At 38.0% G+C, this 20,100-nt stretch overlaps 1 protein-coding gene across 1 annotated transcript; it reads right to left on the bottom strand.

Annotated features, from left to right (window-relative positions):
- Positions 1-667: 667 nt before the first annotated feature.
- cabp7b (calcium binding protein 7b) lies at positions 668-19,513 on the bottom strand. Its single transcript, XM_018671305.2, has 5 exons — positions 18,515-19,513; positions 5,279-5,422; positions 5,045-5,157; positions 4,348-4,495; positions 668-4,248 (listed from the first exon to the last, which is right to left on the bottom strand). The coding sequence occupies exons 1-5, from the start codon at positions 18,621-18,623 to the stop codon at positions 4,121-4,123; spliced, it is 642 nt and encodes a 213-aa protein (XP_018526821.1). The 5' UTR covers positions 18,624-19,513; the 3' UTR covers positions 668-4,120.
- Positions 19,514-20,100: the final 587 nt, after the last annotated feature.

The raw sequence follows: 20,100 nt of genomic DNA, 5'->3' as shown, positions 1-20,100 counted from the left end.
TGACAATGCCACGTCTTATACACCTGTCTTGGCCAGAACAAGCTTCTGTTCCTTTTTCAGTGAAGACACATTCTCAGTCATACCTAAGAAGTGAGCTTGATTTTCTTTGTTTGGTCCTGTAATTACCCTCTGCTGTGACACAAACACTCATCCCCCTCTAGCAGTCATTTGTATCCAATAAATCTCAGTCTACTTGTAGACAATCAATAGTCCACATGTTCATTAGGACAACTTGGAATCCCATCATGCACTCTGAAGCTTATTATGTCTCTCTTGTGCGTGATTTGGCCTTTTTAATGGAAACTTCCTTAATTTCACCCAATTGCAACCTGTATCTATGTGTTTTCTTATCCCATAGCCCAGGTACTTGTGCACACATTACTACATGAAGTGCACTACAATGTAACTCAAAGGAAATGGCCTTTCTTGCTGCAGGCTGTGTGCTGAGCCCTGTTACTAATGTGTCCTTAACATGCCTGACAGTGCACAGAGGGCCATCTCACCACCAGGTCCTGACTGTCTCCTTTGCTGATCTGAAATGGTTGAATGAGTAATGAGTTCACTCTTGTTTTCTTGTGTACCCTGACAAGCATCCCAATTCAGATCTGCTCTTCTTTTTTTCATGTTAGCTGCTCTGTACTTGTTAAAAGAAAAACAACCACGTGGCTCATTTTTGATACCTTTGTTTTTATTAGACTACATGCATCTAGACACCACTTACATTAGTGTATAACTGATGCAGTAACCTCTACATGTGCTGTAAGAGTTACAGAAATAAAACAGCATAGGATATTCTCAATCTAGACATTAAAACTACTGGTAGTTTTAAAGTAGGTCGGTGCAGCAAGTTTTAACTGGAAGTTAGAGTAACTTTCATCAAGAACAGAGGAGACAGAAACATAATCCAGAAATATTTATGGTATTTAGATTACTGATTATTAATTTAAATTCAAAAATACATTTAGCATCAGACTAATTGTCATCAAAAGTGATGATTTTATCAAATTTGATCAGATTTCTCATCTTTTTAAAAGTTTTTCAGACAGGGCATGAGAGTGTAGGTTTTAATACTTTCAAGTGACAAAGGCACAGAACAGAAGACACTGACAATTCAAATCAAATTCATAACAACAATTAAGACAACCTATCAACAAAGTGCACATAAATCCGCTCATTAAAACACTTTAACATACAGAATAGGACACAATATTTGCTTATATGTCATAAGACAAGATTCGACACAATAACTATATTTTACATTCACACAAAACCCATACCTTACATGATATGTTCACATGGAGAGGTAATGTGATGTCATATAAGTAGTTATTACATATACAGCTACTATATATGAGATAAAATATCAGTTTTATTGCCAGAATGATTTTCACTGCCTCATACTTTTCCTCTTGCGTTCTAGCTTTGATAAACTTTCAGATAAAAAGAGCGAGAAAAAATATATAGCATTTTGTAAAACTTGTCAAATTTGACAAACATTTGTTAAAGAAAACGTTCTTAAAAATTAATTTTAACAAATCAGGATAAGCAATGTAATGAACCTTTATCTGAATGTCCAGTCAAACTGGAAATTATATATCAGAAACCTGATATTTTTTCTTGTACATTTTTGTTTGTTTTTTTACAAAACATTATGCTTACATTCATAATAAAATCACATAGATTTAATGTTTCACTTTTCCAAGTAAGAAAATATAACCATGTTATACTTTAAACAATATGTTGTTTTGGTGGTCCATGGAAAAGCCAGAAAACAACATCTTTATGATATGTTAAATTATTTTTCACAGCATACTGCAAAGTATTTAGTATTTGATATTGTTTGCACATCCACAAAATTCGACATTTACAGGAAAATGTCAAATACTGTTTTTTTTTTGTTTTTGTTTTTTTGTTTTTTGCAGTGATCACTTTACAAATTGCATAATTATTTGAATACGTACATCAGAATACAAAATTTAATCTCACACATAGAACACACATTTATTTCTAATTCAATGTACATGCAAGTGTGCCATGTGAGTTGAATATCCCCCATACTCATTTTCCATTAATATTACAGTTAATACCTAGTTTTGTTGAATCTCTAAACATGTTACGGTTGAATTTATTCACAGCTGGTAGCTCGGGTCATACAGCTACTCAAATGTCTTTCACTCTGACTCATTATGACTCATATTGGTGCCTGTTATTGATGCACAAGTTTGAAATATGCAGCAGCATTTTGTATGTATTAGTGTGAGTTCATTGTTCGCCTCCATTGGCTTTTAAACTGACAGTTGTTCACATTTCAGCTGGGAAAACAGCTGTTTGATTTACAAAGAAACCCCCAGCTGCTCAGTCAGGGAAGGCTCACTCTGAGCTTAAAAACAAACCAATTAATTTTTAGAAAACCGTGACATCTTTAGAAATGGACCATGGGATTTTTCAGCAGAGCAGCTGACTGGCGTACACAGCATGTGGTTGAGGGTCACAGCCTGTGTCTTAATGTCTCCAACCTCTCTCTTTTTAGCAGTGCTTTCCAGAGTGTTCCTGTGCTTGTTTACCAGTTTATTCCAATTGTTGGGTTCTTTGTACTTCTCATTGTCATGGTGGAAAAATTTGGGCAATGGACTTTCCTTCTATTCATGTCTTTGCATGTGCCTCTAAGTTTAAGCTGCGCTTGGACTTGCTGAATAATAGCATGATGCTTTGCAAAATATGAAATGGTTGGTAGCATTTTGCTAAAGTAACAAATCAGTGCACCTGACAGATTAACGTAATTTCATGACACCCAGTGTGTGTAGTCCTAAATCTCTATATAACTTCACAACAATTTCTCTATGAGTCTACAGACATACTATTGGCTCTATGAGTCTGTACTCAGGAATAGCAGTGCTAATACTAACATGCTGATGTTTAGCAGGTACAATGGTTACCATGTTCACCATCTTAGAGTTGCACAATAACATGCTAACATTTGTTGCTTAGCACTAAACACAAAGTACAGAAGTGAGAATGTTATTGGTGGTGCAGGTATTTTGTTACAAACCGAAAGTATTGGACAAATTCAAAATTTGACATAGTGATGGCCCGAGATGAAAGGTTTAAGGATCAACAAAGTTCTTACAGTTCATCCTGAGGGGAATATGAATGTCTGTACCAAATTTTACTGCAGTTCATCCAATAGTTGTTATGATATTTCACCCAAAACCACAAATGTCATCCCCATGGTGATGCCATAGGATTAAGATACTGTGCACCATGAATCTCTGCACACACACACAAACACACACATAACACATATATTTCAGAGATATTTCAGTCTGGAACAAAGTAGTGTCTCCCTCAGAGCGACTCCACTAGCTTGGCTAAAAAGTTGTCATTATACTGTGATATTCTATTAACAGTTTAGTGTAGCCTCCATGAGTTTTTCTAGCTCAAGAATTCATTAAGTGTTTAGTAGTAGTCTAATCTTGTGTCTTGAATTACTATTTGGCAAGATTTAGATCACAGATGGTGTCGGTTTAGTAAAATCTGTTAAACTGCATGTGAGTTGTACTTCTGGACTAAAAATCTTGGCACACTAAAATAAACAGAGGCTTTAAAGAGACACATTATGCAGTGCACAGTCATTTGTCCTTATGTTTTTAGCAAGTGATTTAAAACTGTGTAATATGTGGCTCATCAGCACTTTGTATTGCAATCATCGCTACTATCATTATTGGGTGCATTTCTCAACAACATTGATTGGTTGATATATTAGACACAGCACAGCTATTACTACAGCACATACTGTACAGTGAAATACCAAATTCTTCTATTGTCTGCTCTCCTTTCTAATTTCTTAGAAAACATCATTTGAATCAGATATAATGCTGTTCGGGTACTAATCAGCCCTTGAAGTGTCTTTCTTTCAGTCTCTCTGTTTCACCATGGTATGCTATGGTTAGTGGTCATACAGAACCACTGCATGACATCAATTAATCTATTTTAGAGATGAGCTGTAATAGCATCATTGTGGTTGTTGAACAAAACCAAAAACAGTTAAGTATTTGGGTTAACGTTTGCTTTTTTTAGTGTCCATCTTTAAATCTCATTGTAATCTTCTGGAAACACAAGTTTACTTCATCCCTCTGCGGAGCATTTGATTCGCTGCAATGAGCATAACACTGATGATGAACGCGATGGCGAAGGCACAAATCAGGCTTTTACGCACACACGTGTGCTTTTCCTGTTGTGTTGGACTTGCTGTGGAAAGATTTAGAAGACAATATTAGCACACCTGAGCATCTTAAGAGAGATTTAAAAAATGCCTGAACAACAATGTGTGAGACAAATCTGACATACTGTCAATGTCCACGTGGCACTCTTGACTGTTCAGGTGGCTCTCCTCAGTCATGATGATGTTCTCAATGTCTTTCATAGTGAGGTGGTCGCGGAATGTATCGTAAAGCAGTCTCTTAAGCTCATCCACAGTCAGTTTCTGCATGTCGCACTGGGAAGACAGAAAACACCAAGAACGGTCTAATTAGCAGAGAAAGAACTTCTGCCTCAATGCCCCTCAGTGACGCACATAAGCTGCAGGTCAGCAATAAATATCAGTCGCACTGGGTCACTCCTGGCCATGAATGCTAGTTAGAGAGGGAGAGTATTCGGTGGGCTATTCCATCAAAACAGCATACATTTTCATTAACATCAGATAGTGAAATAAATTATTTGATAACGAAACTAAATGCAAGGAATGGATGTTCTGCATGTGATGTAATTATCAGCATGGTGCAGTCTGTCAAGGTCATTTGGAAATGAAGAACTTTTGTGAGGAAGGTCAGAGAAGCAACTTGGAATAAAACACATAATGTAATAATAATACTAAAATCATTGTTGTTTATATGACTACATTTTTGCACCGACATACTAATTAAAACAGATGGCTCTTCAAAAAAGCCCTCAGGAAAAGTTACTCAAAAGCGGAAAGAGAATGGATTAGACACTGATAAAGGAGGAGGTAAAGACTCGACTGCACTTGATTGATGACAACACATACCTTCCAAAATACTGAATCAAAGTCTGCTCCATGGAATTTATCAGGCATTCCAGCAGAAGAGAGTTTAGGACCAAGCAATGTGACAAACTCCTCAAAGCCAACCTGACCATCTCCTGATGAAACAGACAAAGAAAATTACAAATGTGTCCATGTATAGTTCATTTGCTGGATTATATGCAGTAGCCTGTGCACTCATTAACTTTCTGTCCAAGAGAGAGAGAGAGAATAACGTACCATCCATGTCAAGTCTTTGGATGATAACCTCCAGCTCCACCTCATTGGGCATGTAGCCCAGTGAGCGCATGGCCATCCCCAACTCCTGCTTTGAGATAAAGCCATTCCCATCTCGGTCAAATACTTTGAAAGCCTCACGAATCTCTGTTGGAAGAGGGAGGGCAATAATTGAATTAAGAGTGGAGAGGAAGGAACGAAGTATAGAACAAGATTTATCACTTTCATACTGGGAGCAACAGCTGGCTCGGTTGAACATGTTGATTTGAAATATGTGTGTATGCAGTTTTTAAATAAAGAATTAAAAGTAGTTTCAAGTTTATAAAAGTGACAGTTATTCTGATTCATAGCTGCAAAAGTATAATCCCTGCTCCTTAGATGTTTATTTTTTAGAAAGGGGAAACATGACTGAATATTTTAATGTATTTTGTGTTTGAAGGGTGAAAATTGATGGAAAAGAACAGTTTAAAGCTTTTTTTTCTAGTTGCAAATATTGCAGAAGCGCACAGAGTCCCTTTAAAAAGTCTTTAAAATGTCATCAACGGATAAGTCTGGTGTCTGGTGATACTTTTTATTTTCCCATTGTGAATAATTCCCATGAAAGGTCCAAACCAATAATGATTTAATCCTAGAGTTTAGTTGTCATTATTGACAGTTACAATGTAACTCCTAAAATACCCATTTTATATGATTATAACTTTGTTTTATGACATTGTCATTAATCAGTTCATAGACCAGCCTCCACTGTCACTGTCAAAAGCTCTGACACAGCGTATCAGCACCACAGGTAGAGACAAAGAAACTGTAGTTGAATTAGAGAGACTGGTCTGAAATCACTCTATTGTTTATTCACAGGTGTGGTGTCTGTCAAATGTTTTCTGATCTGCTTAAATGTACATTGTACTGTGGTGTACATGCCATGGACACTACTTTCTCAGTCTATCAAGGGAAATCTTGAGGGTATACAGTGCATACATTTTACACACCCAAATAAAATGCTGTACAGTAAGTATAGTGCACTACTCAGTAAATAGGGAGTGATTTTAAACACTGCTGAATTCATGAGCACCATAGAAGGAGACACAAATGATCATAGTTGAATGTCTCAGCACCGTGGATAGAGGCAGAGAGACTGTAGTTGAATTTTTTATCACCTCGAGAGAGTCAGAGTTGAATGCTTCAGCAGCATGGACAGAGAATCTATTACATACAATTAAGATCATATTTGGACAGTTACATGTTTTTTGTACTTCAGGCTCTGTGCTTCTACAAATTCAGTCCAATGAATACAACATTACAGTGCCAGTCTCAGTTTTAATTTGAGTAGGTTTAGATCAGTATTTAAAGAACTGTGTGGGAGATGAATCCCTTTCAACACATAAAGCTCAAATTGCATGGGTTCAAATGTAATGCATTATTTCGGTGTTAATTCATGCACAAAGTTGGGTATATTCTAAATAGGAAGGTGTGCACAGGAAAAGTAGATGGTAAACAATCTGGCAGATGGAGTAGCGCAAATCTTGAGTATGACTGGAAAATCATTTGCATGGTTAAGAAAAACCCTGCACAGCAAGTTCAGAATGCTCTCCAGATTGTAGGCATACATATTTCTTTGTCAACAATCGAGAAAACTTCACAGCCATAACTTCAGAGGCTTCACCACTAGATGCAACCCCGTGGTAAGACTGGTAAAAACTGAAAGGCCAGATTGCAGTTTGCAAAAACATACAAAAAAGAAACTGGTTGTGGAATAAAGTTTTATGAAATAAAACAAAAATCAACCCCTATCAAAATGATGGAAAGTGGGGGATGTGGAGAGAAAGTAGCTTATGACCCAAAACCACCATCTCATCTGTCAAACATGGCGGTGTTTCTGTTATATCTTGGGCGTGTATGGTTGCCACAGGACCTGACACACTGGCATTTATTGATGATTTCACTGCTGATGGAAACAACAGGGTGAATGCAGAGGTATACAGGAGCACTCTGTGCACAGACTCAACCAAATGCATCAAACCGCATTTCATCATTCAGCAGGACAACAAACCTAAACATATGGCCAAAGCTGCCAAAGAACTTTTCAGGTTGAGGAGTTGGGGTAATCTTAAATGGCCAAGTCAGTCATCTGATCTCAGTGCAGTTGAGCTGTATTCCAGCTGCAGAAGACCAGCCTAAAGGCAGAGAGACCCCACAACAAGTAAGAGCTGAAGTGAAAGCCTGGGAGAGCATCACCAGGGAGGACACAAAGCTAACTAGCTGATTGCTGGTGTCTATGGGTTAAAGACTTCAGACAGTCACTGATTGCAAAGGATTTTACGCAAAATATTAAATATGATGTTTTTGTCTGCCTTCATATGAATGTGTCCTATTACTTTTCAACCCCTAAACTTTGGGCACTATGTGGGCTATAGCTCCCACAGTTTTTTAATATACTGGTGCAAATTCCTTGTTTGCTTTAGATGTATACTAATAAGCATCTTCAGTGCTAATACCTGTCACCATGGTCGTAACACAATTGGTTGTTACAGACAGCAGTGAGCAGGTCCATGTGTTTATAATTAACTACATCTTTTGGTAAATAATCCATAAACATTGCCATTTGGCTCCTGTCCTCACCCTGTATAACAGCATGCTGTTTGAAGTGGTGAAAAGAGCAGTTGCACATCAAAGGCTGAACTTCAGTGGTTCTTTTTGATGCAGATCCTCTAATATAGAAGACTCCTCGATGCTTCCTCAGTAGTCACGTTATATAAAATGTTAGATGAAACCAGACAGGTAACAGAACAGGTATAATTTACACACCACTGCAGAAATTGTTTAAATCAATGCATGAGCAATGCTAGCCAGTTATATTGGAAGCAGAGAGGGAAGTCATTCTCTGTCATATCTTCTACCTGAATACTGTGGCTAGACAAAAGAGCTTATATGAACTTCATTTGAACTTCATATGCATTGGAAGCGTGTGATTTTATCAAGTGCATCTATGATGGAGACAACTAATTTGCATGCAGGTATGCGATTGGGCGAGCACCACGTGTAATTTGCATGGACACGCACTGACCATCCATCTTGTATACATGAGTGACTGAGAGTGTTTACAAGTGATAGCCCACAGTGGCAGTCTATAGCCCTGAGAGAAAATAGAAGACACTGTTGAGGTGCATAAATTGGGGTCCTTCTGGGCAAGTGACATTGTCTGAACCATACCTTGACATATCAGACACAACATATTTGTCTAAATTACAGCCAGCAGTGCTGCTTGAGTTTTGTTATCTTCCTTCAGCACCACCCTAGATTCAATGTCATGACCTCTGGTGCCAGTGACAAATAATGAATTCACTGAGCCAGCTGGGAGGTGGCTGGACTACTGATTTTCGCACCGTGAAGAGTAAATATTAAAAAAAAAAAAAAAATGCATAGAAAAAATGCACAACAGGGACACTACCTCTCTGTAATGGAAGAGTTGGTTATAATCTCACATATAATCTATCTGCCGGTTTTAAAAAATTAAATAGAGATAATTTACATTCTTGATGTAGATGATGTGTAAATGTTTAACACTCCATATACTAAATTGTTAATTTCCTATGGTCCCATATATTGAAGTTCACTGATACTGGAATGCAGAGGGTAGACACATAAATCTGAACACCATATGATGCAATACAGTACGAGTACAACAACCTTGGAAATCCATCTCTGATACGGACTCAACAAATACTGGTAAAAGTGAGCTTTTAGATGTTAAACAAAATCAGCTTTTGTTCCACTGTGAGTCCTTGATCAGACAATCTAAGTAACCTTGTACTGCTGTGAGGGAGCAAATGCTGTTATCTAATGTCAGGGCCAGACCAAAATCCTTGTACCGTAAGTAATAACAGGAATTTTAAAAGAAAGAAAGAAAATCTCATCATATCCCTCACAGCAGCAAGTAATTGTGGTCATGGTATGACTAGACACGTTTAATACTTTTAGGCAAATCTCTGATATTGGTGTGAAATAAGTTATTGGTCAACAACGCTGTGACTGTAAAGTTGCTGTAAAACATGATCAGTGACTAAGATATTGTGGCACATTAGTCATAAAAAATGAGGTAATGTCATTGACTGTAACAATGAGTCAAACAAAATACGTCATCAGTGTTCAGAGTCAAGTCAAGGATAAAAACATGGATGTGGGTGTGTCCACAATGACAAGTATGCTGTAGCAGACTGAATAGATCAGAAAGAAATTCTTTGGTATATGTGTATAGATGGGATGGGATGACAGAAACAGCATTTTATGGGCCCACTGTTTACAATTAAAAAGGACAGCACATTATCATAAATAGACAGGTCACAAAAGTAATTGTAGGGTCATCTGACAAAACTGGTAAAGCATAGAAAGAGCATGGATTGAAATCTAAACTACAAACAAATGTCCAACATCCATTTTGTAAGTATACACTATGATTAGCCTATTTTTACTCAAGTAACAGAACTGAACAAAGCCCATTCGGCTGTCAAAATGCTCCTCAGCAATTCAAAACAAAATGCCTAATGTAACCAGGGCAAGTGATAATTCTGAATTTATTAATACAAGATTTCCCTATAGCAAAATAACTTAATTCCTACTATAGTATATAACTGAGCAACTCAGGCACTCAGGTACTCCTGGCACTCAGCATCCAGATAGAAATCTGATGCTGACAGCACTGGTTTATTGAATACTGCTTTATGGATGGTCCAAACAAATGTGCCAGTGAGTCATGAGCGTAGCTACCTTTGTCATACATCCACACCAGTAAATAATTTCTTTTTGTTTCTGACTCTACATCCTGGCAACAGGTGTTGCATCATCTTGAAAAGGGGTTCTGGACACTGCAGGGGAAATATTTCTGTTTCTGTTGCTTTTTACTTAGTGGCACAAGAGTACCTTTGGTTCTGGGGACATGTTTGTTTGTTTGGCCACCAGTTCGTACCACTCTCTCATGGAGGTGATGCCTTCTGGTGTATCCTTTATTACAAATGTTGGAGGCCTGGGCCACATGAGGCAAAAAAGGGGGAAAGCAAATTACATTATTGAACAGCCTTTGGAGGTTACTGAAACAAAAGTGATATACCCAATTCGTCAAATTTTGCCACACAAGGACAAAATGAAATACTGACTGATAATTTCATGGCAGGTTAGAACAACAGCTGCCAACAGATTCATGACGCTGATTGTTTCCTGTAGAGCAAACAGGATTGGTTGATGTTTATCTATTCTTCAGTGTGGAGCTGTTTGTTATTTCACCTGGTGTCAGATTATCACATTTGTCCTTCATTCATTATCTTAGTAAATCAGGTGTTACCTCATCCTCATCCCTCCCCCTGTGATGAGATGTACTTTTTGGGAGCCTGTATATAATTTGTAATAAGCTGGAACTGATTTGTCTCAAACATCAAAGAGCCAACCCTGAGATTTGAACCCAGGACTTAAAAAGTCTGCTGACTTTCCAGGTGAGCCATAGCAGAACATAAGGACCAACAGATCCCACTGACCTCTCTGACCGACTGACAGAGTGATTTGTGCTGGTTGCTGGTGCAGCTAAAATGGTCCATGAAAATGGTCCATGACGAAGGCTGATGCCAAGAAACCCACTGCTGCACACTGGCAAAGTGTCAGTGCCACTGGCAGTGGCAGAAAGGCCACTGAAGCTCTCTCCCCCAAATAATTGGGGAAATCCCAAATAGTGGCTTCGAGCCAGTGGCTTCAAGAGGCGCAAGAGAGCGCATGAGACCAACACAGCCTTTGGAGATAGATGACACTGTTGTGTGTCACCTTTGTATTCTAAACATGCCATTTGTATTTAAAAGGAAGCTAACAAGACATTCATGATCTGACTGGAACTGAAAACAGAGGTGATAACAGTGTTTTATGTATATATATATATATATATATATATTTTTTTTTTATATATATATATATATATATATATACAGGGATGGATTGGGAGAGTCCTTGTTTCCATTATTTCTATGCAGTGGAGAAGAGACCAAAAAAACTTTGTCAGGGGATTAAAGAGAAACACATGTTGTTCTTTGAACAAGGAACCAAACAACTTTATCCTTGAGGAAAAGCATCCACCATGTACCACCACTGAGAGCTCCCTACTGTGATTGTCCAGTTTACTGCAAAACCACTCTTCACCTTCAGTAACGATCATGACATTGTGCAGGAAACAGTAATGGAGTTAATACAGCAGGAGGTAGATGGAGAGGTCTCTTCACTCCACAGGAACTGAAGAGAAGAGAATTGAATAATAGCAACTGGCAGTCCTCAGTCTCCAAAGTTACTCTAAGTGAATGAGCAGAACTTGCAACACTATACACACTAGGCTTTGTTTCAAAATATTCACCACATTTTTAAACATGAAATTCTGTTATTTATGATCCACATCACATCCTGTATCCATTATTCAGCAGATAACCCAATCACATTCAGAAACTGGATATCAATTTGCATTGGAAAAATGAGAGACTCAGGTCTTCCCACTAATTGTACTTGGCCAGTCAGGATCAAACAGGATCTTTTGTGTCAGTCCAAGATGAAGCTAGCTGAAAGGGATGTAAATTAAGGCATTGGAAACCTGTGTCTTTTTCACAGAAAATGGATTATATTAGGTACAGCAACCTCAATGGTCAAATGTTACTAATTGACATGCTCTGCTTAAAAAATAAAAAATGTGGGACTGAACAACAAAAGTATAGTTTTCTTATTAAAAGGCTTCTTACTGAGGTAGTTACAGAAAATCAGTTAGAGGATAAAAAATATTCACAGGGAGATGAATCAGACTCTTCATTAAAAAAGAGCCCCCTCCCAGGTGGTTACATCAATAATGGTATGATGACACCCATGACATCCTCCTTTCCGATAATGAAAGGGAGGGAACATGTGAATCATATTAACTACAGTCTACAAAAATAAAAACACTGTACAGCCGAGAGAGGCTGCATTAAGGCTCTCTTACCAAAACAAAAATAGCTCTACACGTAATACAAACACTGTTGAAATAATGCAAACAAAAAAGCATACTAAGGGCTGTGGAATTACCACTAAACTGTGCAGCAAAAAACAACTGATATTTATGGCTCAGTTTGAAGCCCAGTGGTCAAACTAGGCGCACACAGTTGACACAGTTTTCATGTTGCTGTCTGTCACTAAGATGTGAACTGAGGAGATATGATGAACCATGATGTGGCAAGACGTGATACTTTATTGTCCATGTGGAGTGTCTTAAAATAACACACACACACAAAAAAAAAAAAAAAAATCATAAGTCAACCCATCATCACGAGGCCTGCACATTCACACTTCATCTCTACTTTTCGGTCTCCACTTTATTACATTCACACAAACACACACAGTCACTAGAGACAGCGAAGACGTGCTGTACAAGCCCTGCGGCTAAAAAACAACTCCCTCTGTCAAAAAGTACTTGAAATGCTCTCACTATACCTGCAGCTCTTTGCAGGCTGAGTTGAAATTCCATGACATGCACTTTCTGGGAAAATTATTAAGAATTATTTAGCTTGACTTTATTAGCAGTTGCTGCTGTTTTGCAGGACAGACTCAAATGACTTATTGCTCATATACACAGTACAGGTTTGACTTCAGCTGAATTTATGTTTTTATTTGATGTTTTGCTTTTGTTGTTTTATTAGTCAACTGTAACCTCTGTACCCCGTAATGAAGCTGCTTCTACTTGCCAGCTCTCTAAGGATTTTCAAAATAAAACAATTGTAAAGTTAAAAAAAAAAACTAAGAGATTGATTACAATGCTGTTTTCAAGATGATGCTCTCTGGTGAGTATACGACCAGTTTCATCCAGTAACAGGCTAAGTTTTCATCAGTTAACATTTGCTTTGTGTCTAAGTGTTTCCAACTCACTGTGACGATGTAAATGAAATATGGCTGTTGTCGACAGTGTGGACAGACAAGGGGAGAGTAAGGACACGTTCTCATAATTAACATCTTGTAACAGCGTTAAACAATGTTGTTTGAAACTGTGAATCTCTCTGGACGGCTGCAACAGTAATGACCAGACATTTGTCTTTGACCACAGAGGAAGCCACATTAAACAATACAGCAAAGATAACAGAGCCTTAAGTGTCTTGTCTATAATTTTCCAGCCTTGATGTTGTTGGTCTGTTCATGTTCACTGTTTTATCTTTTCTGAAGTCAACTGGACAAGAGAGACCCATGCAGTATTTTTCAGGATACAGAGAGCATCTCTAACCACTGTAAATCTGACCTGACAAATGTTACTCTGTTCGTGTACAGTATATTTACAGTTATAGATCCCTGACAGCTGGAACGCAGTAACACACACATATAGAACACAGTGTACACTTGTCTGTTTACAATATTGCTGCAAATACCGTTCCATTTGCAAGCACAAAAGAAGACAGCTTTGCATACAAAGTGGAAGACAGTCTACACTCCACTACAATGCCTGATGTCTGGGGGATTCTCCCGCTCACTGTGATCTATAAATACTGTTCACATCTCTGTCAGGGATGCTTCGAGGAGTGATACAAGCTCGCGGAGACCTCCAAGAGTGTAACTGCCGGGAAATCATGACTGTTCAGCCATAAAACGAGAGTCTTATCTATGTCAACATGTGTGCAGTTAAAGTGTCTGCCGGTTTGCTGTTAGTTAGTTATGGGCTTTGCACATTTATAATGTTAACAAGGTTAAGCTCCTTTTTTAAAAAACAAAAACAAAAAACAACTGATGAGTGATCAAATGAATATGTCTTTTAATGAAATGAGTTGGTGGGAAATTTTGTAAAATATTAAAGATGTGATTATGGTCATTTTGAATAACACTAATTCTTATAACTCAAATATAACATACACAGAATATTTCCTTTCAAAACATTTAAAGTGCCAAAATATTGCTCAAGACTTCCACATAGAATTTTAATGGAATTACAATTTGTGTCCGATATCTTATATATATATTGTGGATATACCTATAACTGCATGATCAGGCATTACTTTGTATACATTTCAGAATGCAATCATTAAAAGGTAATGGAGATATTTCAATGTATGTTCAAAATATCATAGATGTATTCAGTTATCCCAGTCGGTCATGCATAATGGGCTGAACTTGGCTCTGGACCTTGGTTTTAATATTGTGCTCATTAAATGGGGAGACACTTGGCACAGCATTAGGTCCACATAGACATTTACCAAATTATGCTCTGTGTGTGTACCTCGTTCACACAGGGTGAATACACACATAAATGTTTAATGGATGCGTTGAAGAAAATGAATAATAAGGTGATTACTGTTGTGTCATTGAGATAAGCAGTCTGAGTGGCTGAAGTGTAAGTGTAGATGCAATTTGTGATGAATTAATGGTCTTTCCCTTCCACAGATACACAGAGAGATAACAGGGAGACTACCTAAACAACCTAATGCCCAAGGTTAATGATTTGAAGGATCGTATAATTAGGACTTAAACTAATCAGGTTTTGGATGAGAGTTACCTACAAGCACATTCTTTGGAATTAAGTGGGAGAACAATTGCTTTTTACAGTAGTAATGGTTTGAATACATATGAGTGTTTATGACAACTGCATGACACAAGGGCAAATAAAAGGGCAGGAAGCCTCGCCACTGACCCTGCCCACCTAGGCAACCATCTGTTCAAAAAAACACACATTCACTGGAAGCAGATCCATTAAGAGCTGTGAGTGCTTAATCAGCCTCCCTAAAGCTCACCCAATATAAACAATGTCGTCTCTATTCAGTGCAAGTGTCTTTAATCCTTATCACTGCTGCTACGATGAATATATTCCTCATTGTACCGGGGGGGTGGTTGTTAAGGTTTTTTTTTGTTGTTGTTGTTGTTTTGTTTTTTTTGCACCATCAACAGAATTTCTTAGATTTGAAATGAATCGCATGAAATGCATCCCACACTGAGATTTAATGGGATTCATAGAGTTGTTCCAAATATAGCATATACACTGTGGATATAATTGTGATCCAAATATGATGTCAGATTAAAGATAGCAAAGGTCTTGACGTGGCAGGATTACAAAGATTTTTACAAGGATGATTTATCTGTTAATTATCATTAAATGAATTGAAAATTTGAAAACAAATCTGTAAGGTAATTTGTCATAATTGGATTTAAATGATGCTACTGACAAATGTATTTGTTATGAAGTAAGAAAATCTGCATTAAATGCGCAAAGAAATAATTCTGTCTTTATTCTTCCTTGAAATGATGAATGGTGTGTCCTCCAGTTATTTTCTATCACACAGTTCATTTTGTCTGCTGCAGCTTTTAAATGATACAACCATTTTTAGAAATGCCACCAAGGCCCAAATCATAGCGGATTAAATCATCAAATTCACCATGGAGAGAAAATGTTGTCAGCTTTCTTCTATAATAAAGAAACAGGGAGTTGTCTCAATTAGTTGAATGCAGTCAAGTGTTACTGAAACAGCATCTAGTGGGCATTCAAGAAACTGCAGCTCAGTGCGCTTCAGCATGGGCTTTAATAGTGGAGCCAAAGTGATCGCTGGTTGCTTAGACATTGAAGAACCTGATTAAAGGCAAGCAGTTGTTGTTGAATTTAGCTACAGTTTGGAAATTAGGAATGCTACATTCATATATTTAGAGGATAAATTACAAAACACTTTTAACAGCTGCTGGAAAGCTCGTGCTCAGATGACCATCAGCACAACAGACAATTCACTACTTATCATCTACAGTTCCACCTGAAGTGGAGTCAAAACTCTTTTTATTTACCAGTGGCAGTTTTTTTTTTTTTTTCCATTTAGCGCCCATATTGTGACATGAACTGTCTTTTTGGATACAAAGTCCTTTTGTCCTTGTGTGATGTTTTTGGCAGTGTGGTAGTCAGCATTTCTCTGCAACAATGTCACCAAGACAAGTTTGCTTTGACTTAATCACATGAGTCATGTTTGTTTTTTCTTTTCTAATAAAAATTAGAAAATATATATACAGTATATTCATTTACTATTGTTGCATTTGTATATAGGTATGTTAGGGTATAGCTGCTTGGCTCTGTTTGGTAACCACTGAATCAAATCTTTCCATGAGTTTTTAGCAACGTGCTATGTTAACAAAATAGTAATCCTACACAAAATCCAGGTGGGTTTCTACTCAGATTTTATTGGGTTGAGGGATTTATTTGTTCCGACATACTCTACACTTGTGCTTTGAGTCTCAAAATCAATACCCACCATTACTGGGCTTTTTTTCCCAGTGTTATTTTTATAGCCATTTTCCAAAGTGTAATATATTGCAGTTCAGTGATGTGTTCATAATATATTTCTCTAATTATTCTACATGTGTCAGATTACACTGGGAATATATATATATATACACACCTTGCAAGGAAAGAAACTATTATCATAAATATGATTAGGGAGAGTAATTACATGAGTTGAGCAATCAGGGAACTTCTGCCCTGAAGTAATTAAAGATTTTGTGGATGAAACCAGATTTTTAGGTTGGTTTTCAGACCACTGTGAAAAAGGGAGTGATTTTCATTCAGACTCAGTGGACTGCAGCACTGGTCACAGACCAACAACATTCATTTAGACAGTACTGCAGCCCCCACACTGTGTGTTAAGGTGGAGCAGCAGTAGTGTAAAGGGTGCCTAGGCCAGTACGTGGGAGGTTGCTGATCAAAACCCTCAGTCTGGCTGAGGATCTAAAAAGAATATGAAACCTTTATACCTGTTCCTTAACACTTTATCTGTGCTGGTGGAGGTGCTCAGCGACTGTTTACCCTGGGTACCTCTGAGGTGTGAGGCCATGTAAATGTGGCAGTGCATTATGTGCTCAGTGAGTCTTCCCTTGGTAAATACATTTACGGTTGAATGCTCCGTCACACTGTGTTCTGAATATTTAATGTGGCTCAATTAGTAAACTACAGTTTGAAAAGATTTCTCCATTACCTAAAAAGCTGTATCATCACTGACTGCGCAACTTCTCCTGCAACACACAACATTCTTGTCATTTTACTGTTATTCTAAATCTTCCTTTTCCATGGCCAACCTTTTAATCAAATTTACGTCGTCATTGCAGATAGTGGATTTTCAATGTCAAATGAGTAGCTCAAAGCAAGGGCAGGCAGCCACTTGTGGGCCCGGGCAACCTACAGACAGAAGAAGGGGAAATGGAATTCCCTTCTCATAAAAGGAATTCGTGATATCAAATCTGATCAGAGTTATCTCTTTATTGTAGTCTGCCTGGCTTTGTTCCAAATCACTGCCAGCTGTGCTTTCTCATTGTGAGGACCATTTGCCAAAACAAAACCTCCATTTCTAACAGCTATGCACTACATTTACAACAGAAAGAGTGGTTTTAATGGTCCAATGAATCTTTTTGGGTGGTGGCTAAGTGCAACACTGTGCTGTAGATGGTCGTTAACAAAATGCAATACATCAAACAAACCCAAAAGAGATGAGAGGATGTAATTCAAGATTAGAAATGAATCAATCTCCCATCGTATTGATGGCTTTTTTTCTGCCATAGATTTTCCTGAAGTGACATTGTTCATCTACATTTTATAAAACTGTCATTCATTCAGGTGTTTTCATGTTTGAGGATCCTCTTTTTAGGACAAGTGTTAAACCCTGATTTGACTAAAACACAAAAGATCTACAGGAAGTGATATCAGGAGGAATTAAGTCTCACAGGTGCCATGGATACAACCAGGAGCTATGGTATTGTGCTTAAACATAGTCTTAACTCTCAAATTTATGACAGTATGCCATGTATACAGAGCTTGGACTGTGTTGTAAAATGTAAAGGATTATTAGCTATTTATTGCAATGTGAAATTTTGAACAACTTCCCCCCAAAAAATGACAGTTTGATGGTTAATTTTGTGTCTTTGTGACAAAAATCAGAAGCAACAGTGAGCAAAAACAGAGTCAGGTGAGGAGATAAAACGGTGACTACAATGCACATAGCTTGTCCCAGATTTTGTGGAACATTTGAACTTTCACCGTGATGTAAAATATCTGTACCACTGAACCTTTTTTACAGCTCACTCAGATCTATGAATCAGGAAGAAGAAGCGCACACCGGCAGGATCTCTCCAGGGTCCTGAACTGGTTTACCAGCTGGACGTCGCGTTCAGATGCAACAACAAGTCTCAACAATAACACCAACTTTAAAATCACAATCCAGCCAAAAGCAAATTCACATGAGTGAGACTCACCTTCCACCTCATCTTCAGGCAGGTTAACAGGGGTCCGGTAGGAGAGGACATCTGGAATAGTGCAAAGTCCCTTGTACATGAACCTGGTGGTCACAGCACGCACTGGCATTTCTGCGAGGGAAAACCAACAACTGTGTCGCGATCTTCATATAGCCTAGCTCTCCGGAGTTTTAAAGACAGACCCTTTGCTACTGTCCTTGATATATTTAAAAGAAAATCTCAACCAAAAGCACACAGGGAACCACCACCACTCCGCAAAGTCGTGTGTTTTGTTTTGTTTTGTTTTTTTTTCGAGAATGCTAAAAATCTGAATAAAATCACCTTGCGCTGGGGGCTGCGTGTTTGACCAAGAATGCAGCTTGTAAATCGCCTTTGGTTTCAAAGCATAGCCCTGTAGCAGCCTACTGTAAGCAAGATATGAAGCAAACGGGCAATGCCATTTCATTAAAAAAAAGACAGCTAAAACTTTTACTTCATAGCCTGACGAGCAAAGACTGTGATATTTTAGGCATCAATAATACCTTAAATCACCATTCAGATGTTGATTAGCTCATTAAAATCTTGATCCAAACATAAATAGGCTACTTTGCCATTCTTCTATTCACGTATAGCTCCTGCACTTCAGCATTTGGAAATCATTAAAAAGGGGGGGAATGAAAAATGGAAATCAAGTACAAAAATGTTTGCTCTAAATCGATCTTTTCTCCATTGATTTCACTGATTCCTACAACGCGTCTATTCCCGATATTTTCTGTCTCACTTTTCTTTCCCGTTTCGGCATCTTCTTAAAGAAAAAAGAAAAGAAAAGAAAGAATCGATGATAGAGGATAAAGCAGCAGCACCGACGAGCTGATCCTATCCAGCAAACGAGGTACAAAAAAAATCTTGGAACATTTTTTTTTTCCTGGAGAGCAGTTTCAAGGGAATCCTGGGTGACCCCCTTCTCATCTGATACAGACACGCTGTATGAGGCACTGATCCTCTCACTCCCTCTCTCGCTCTTTCTCTCTCCAGCTGTCTCCTCCAGTCTCATTTGGAGGCTCTCACAAAAGCAGCACACACACACGCACACGCACGCACGCACGCCTCCACCATAATGCCGCCTCTGTCACAGCGGAGTCTATTGACCGTTTCCAAACTGTCCGCCTGCAATGAGATTTTCCTCTTTCTGCCCCCAGTTTGTCTGTTAACTGAAAGCGTAAGTCAGAAATGCTCTTGGACCAATATACAATAAAGATTGTAGCACGTTTAATGGATCAGGAAAAAAGTGAGGATGGAGCAACAAGTGAGGCTCTTGAGCCCTTTTTTCTTTAGCATTTCAGCTTTTAGTTTGGTCATAATATTGGACTACTAGCCCTGTTAAAAAATTAAATCAAGCCTCAGGCTGTTTGGTAGGCCACTAAGCATATTCCAGATATTCAATAAACAGTTCATGATCACACAGGGATTTAGTGAAGTGCAGAATAGAAATTTTAAAAAATTGAGATTCTTTTATATACATATATATATGTATATATATATATATATATATATATATATATATATATATATATTTGGCCATGTGGACAGGAGGAAACAGCAAACAA

Source organism: Lates calcarifer, linkage group LG9 (assembly GCF_001640805.2).
Source record: "Lates calcarifer isolate ASB-BC8 linkage group LG9, TLL_Latcal_v3, whole genome shotgun sequence".
NCBI classification, from domain to species: domain Eukaryota; kingdom Metazoa; phylum Chordata; class Actinopteri; family Centropomidae; genus Lates; species Lates calcarifer.
Note: the sequence above shows the minus strand (reverse complement) of the source record. Positions and strands in the feature narration are given on the sequence as shown.